General features: G+C 30.4%; 1 protein-coding gene and 1 pseudogene across 1 annotated transcript in view; one reads left to right on the forward strand and one right to left on the reverse strand.

Annotated features, from left to right (window-relative positions):
* LOC105459768 (N-alpha-acetyltransferase 40) overlaps positions 1-2988 on the reverse strand; it is a 3530-nt gene extending 542 nt beyond the window's left edge. Inside the window, exons 1-3 of the mRNA XM_011706017.1 lie at positions 2887-2988; positions 2400-2791; positions 951-1109 (exon numbers count right to left, since the gene is read on the reverse strand). Of these exons, the coding sequence (XP_011704319.1) occupies positions 951-1109; positions 2400-2791; positions 2887-2892 (557 nt within the window). The 5' untranslated portion in view covers positions 2893-2988. The remainder of the gene's footprint in view (positions 1-950; positions 1110-2399; positions 2792-2886) is intronic.
* Positions 2989-3014: 26 nt separating this feature from the next.
* Positions 3015-4174, forward strand: LOC105459772 (annotated as a pseudogene).
* The last annotated feature ends 13 nt before the right edge of the window (positions 4175-4187 follow it).

Consider the following 4187-nt stretch of genomic DNA (forward strand, 5'->3'; position numbering starts at 1 on the left):
TCTAATTCTTAGAACTAGAAGATAAAAAGTGAGTTAAACGAGACTAAAGTTAATCCTATATTGGTAGAAATGGACGTATGTAAATGTGACTTTAGTTCTCTGTTTTGAACAGAAGGAATATAAATGCAAAATATAAATTCTAATATATCATTCATAGTTACATTTACTGTTAAAATTTTAGCTGTCACTCACATGTCATATATTATCTTCTTGTCATATATAATCTTATGTTTAGATGACGCGTGAAATCCGCAAGAGTCTTGTCACTCATTTGTGAATAACGGTTTTATTTACCCAATCCATTGCTACTAATGCAGATTAACTTTAATTTCAGTTTAACTTGTTTTTTTCTAGTCAAAGACTTTCTTTTCAAAGAATCAGAAAAAGATAAAAAGTTGAAAATAGAGAATAAAATTAATCTACAGTGATAGAAACAGATATAAGAATGATTTTACTAACAATAAGTATTTAAAACATTAAATAAATATGATTGTACTGAGATATTAAAAATACAACAAAACAAAAAATAATATAGTAAATCTATTGAACTCATTGAAATCGACTTGGCAGTTAAAGTGTTAATGAACTGTGAGTGACGACAAACCAGTATAAAACTATTATCGAAAGCGAATATTTTTAGTACTAGTCAATTGCAGACTGTGTAAAATAGATTTGGGTTACACAACGATTTTATATATATATATATATATATATATATATATATATATAAAATCTTGTATTATACATTTGTATTACATTGTACATACATTATTAAACAATTCTAAGATGTACGTATATATACACATATATGTAAATGGCTTTAAGAAGTCTGCTTTATATATAATGTAGTACAAAGGACTTGGATCATCAATATTGGAATATTATTTAAAATACCAGCGTCGATCTGTATATTTATAATAGCGTTAGTAAATATTTCAGTAAATATTTACCCAAGAGCGTAGAAAAACTGTATCGCTGATGGATTGTGCTTGAAAACTGTTAAAACGACTTTCAGCATCTGATTCTGATAGGCCATGGATTCCAGAGCTGACATCATAAAGCGACCAAGCCCCTTGCGTCTGGCCGATGGTTCCAATTGTAATTCATAGCTATACATGCATAAATACTTAATTTTTTCACATATCAAGAACTATTTTTTACGCGTGCACGCATAATCCTGTATGAAATATACAAGTTGGGAAGTAACACGCGTTACCGTTACTTTTTTTCGGCAATGAATTATAATAATCAATGTTAACTTTCCTTATCTATAACACAGTTACATTCTGTCAGTAACACCAACGATTTGAAGTTATTTTTAACCATTACTGTATATATTTCAAATATTCATTTGCATAATTTCTATGTTCTCTGATGGATAGTGAAACATACTGACAGAGACTGAGAAATCAGTTTCAGTCATGTAGCCAATCAAGTCGCTTTTCTAAAAAGCTCCAAGATTATGGCTATATTTAATGCAATTTGTTTTTCTTTGTAATATTCTATATAAAAATATATAAAAATATATAATATATATAATATATATAATATGATAAAATATAGGTATGTCATTCGGATTTCTAAACCTATCAATAGATTTTGAAAGTGCTAAAAATTTTGTCAATAGAATACCAGCAGAAATATAACAAAATATAGAAATTTTCTAGCAAGAGATACAAATTAACACAGAAATCATTGTTTCTCACCAAATATTGAACAGAAACATGACTCCTGTATTATGTGACTCGCTGGAAAGCTTTCTATGCTAACAAAATATTATGGTGCTAGAAACTGCTGAGCAAAATCTGCGTTTTTCAGCAAGGACACAGTAAATTATTTCATCTTTGTTGGCAAACAAGGATGTAAGTAATAATTCATTGTTACACTTGCTGGAAAACGGACTTTATTTCATAACTATTTAAATGATTTATTCGATTTAAATATTTATGAAATGATAGATACAACTCAATTTCTGCCGATTACTGTAAGATTACATCGGTAATCTTACAGTACATTGGTAAACTAACGAAAATCGGTCTGCTAACAAAATATGAAATATCAATATGTGCACATGTGATACCAAATGTTTCACAATATCTGAACAAATCTGCTGCCAATCTGTTGCGATACTGCAGACAGTTTGCTTACTGAATTAAATTTTGCATCTTATTTCTTTGCTCGAGGATCGAATTCCATGATGCTTCCTATTTGTATTTACCAAAAAGAAATTTACAATGTCAGTATCAGTTTTATGCTAATATCAAGAAAAAAGGTAAACAAGAATAATAATGACTTGTTCATTATTGAGTAAAGGTAAGAAATTTTCCTTTAAATCAATGAGTAATGGTAACGAGTTACTCTTACAAAATAACTCCCAACCATGGAAAAAATACACATACCAATATAATACTACGTCGCCATTGTCAATGTCAAATCGGAAGTGTGAGAAGCCGAGAAATTTGTCATCATACAATGCTATCAAATACCACGCTGTTTCTTCCGTCAATTCCGCCTGCTTCTCAGCCGCGTTCCAGCTCCAACTGGACTGCTCGTACATATCCTTCATATTTCTCTCCATAATATCTAAGATCCAGGAGAAACACTCCGATGATGCATCTTTCGCCTTAACGCAAGAAAGCTTGATTGTGTTATTATCCTTCGCGATATACTCGTGGAACTTTTGCAGAGTTTCTAAAGGATTTGACAAGGCATTTGCCTTGTTTATTAGCTGCTGCTGTATTACTGCCTTTTCTGCTATAAGCTGACGCCTTGTTTTTCTAGCCTTCTTCTTCTAAAAAAAAAAAAAAAACGCAAGAATTTAAAAGCCAAAAAAATTTTTATGATAATTTGCGCGAGTATTTTATTAATTGCAATCGAATAACTGACCTGCATAATTAACGTTCGAATTCTTGATATGCCGCCTTTTTCGTTCAAGTATAGGTTAGATTATCTTTCAAAGCCCACAATAGCCATAGAGTTCTAGATTATCACATGATGTCGTGGTCATTTAGGTTGCGACACTTTTTTTCTGATGGATTTTGGAACGCCCAAATATTACATGGATGTGAACAAAAAAATGGTACTGTGTTATGTGCCGCAATGTAAAAATCGATCAGACAGCCGAAATTGGAAAAAACAACAGAATATTCCAAAGGTTACATTTCATAGGTAAAGTTAAATTACATATTAACTGAAAGTTACATAGATTATTAAGTTAAAATTTCATATTAATTATGTTTAAAGAACTTTAATATTAGTCTATTTTCATAATAGTTTTTTAAATATTGTATTTGTTTTTAGTTTTCCAAAAAATGACATTACTCGCAATTTATGGATCGATATTTTGGGTCTTGATCGAACATTTATTCCATCGCAGTGCACGCATTTGTTCTGTTCATTTTAAAAAAGAATTTGATAGAAAAAATCCACATATTCAACTGAGGCCAAATGCATTGCCATTTATAGAAAAAAGACAGGAAGAAGAGTCTTTTGTTGCATGTTGTAAGTTAAAAATTTAATATTTGATATTTTATAATATTTATGTATGTATAATCATACATATTTAGAGCATGTTTACTGTTTGGAAACTTTCACTTTTAGAAAACTGCATTACTTATATTATTATTGTTATTATATTTTTAGCACAACCTTCAACAAAAGCAGACAAAACAACAATGACATTACCATCTATAGAAGATAAAGCAACAATGGTATCATTAAAGCAAATTTATGATTTACTAGAAAAGTGCAGATTAAGACAACGAATTAAACATCTGAAAGTCGGACACGCAAGAAAAGTACGAAGTTTGCAACAAAATTTACGTCGATGCAATTATCAAATAGCTATATTAAAAGCCGTTTTAAATTTATTAAAAGAAAAACAATTATTAACTGAAACTTAATATTAAAATGTTCCATATTATAACGTATAACTTTTGTATTATAATAATATGTATATTATGGCGATCGTGGCGCGAGGAGCAGCGCGGCAGCTTTATAAGCTAAAGATCCGGGTTCAAATCCACCCAGAATAATACAACTCTGAAATTGATTTTAATTATTTTGGAAGCGATCGCCACCTCTCGGAAGGCAATGGCAAACCACTGAGAGTATCTTTGCCAAAGAGAATCTCTTCTTAAAAAATGGCCGTTCGGAATCGGCGTTAAAATCGTAGGTCCCGTATATCT

Source organism: Wasmannia auropunctata, unplaced genomic scaffold (assembly GCF_000956235.1).
Source record: "Wasmannia auropunctata unplaced genomic scaffold, wasmannia.A_1.0 LD333866.1, whole genome shotgun sequence".
In the NCBI taxonomy this organism is placed as follows: domain Eukaryota; kingdom Metazoa; phylum Arthropoda; class Insecta; order Hymenoptera; family Formicidae; genus Wasmannia; species Wasmannia auropunctata.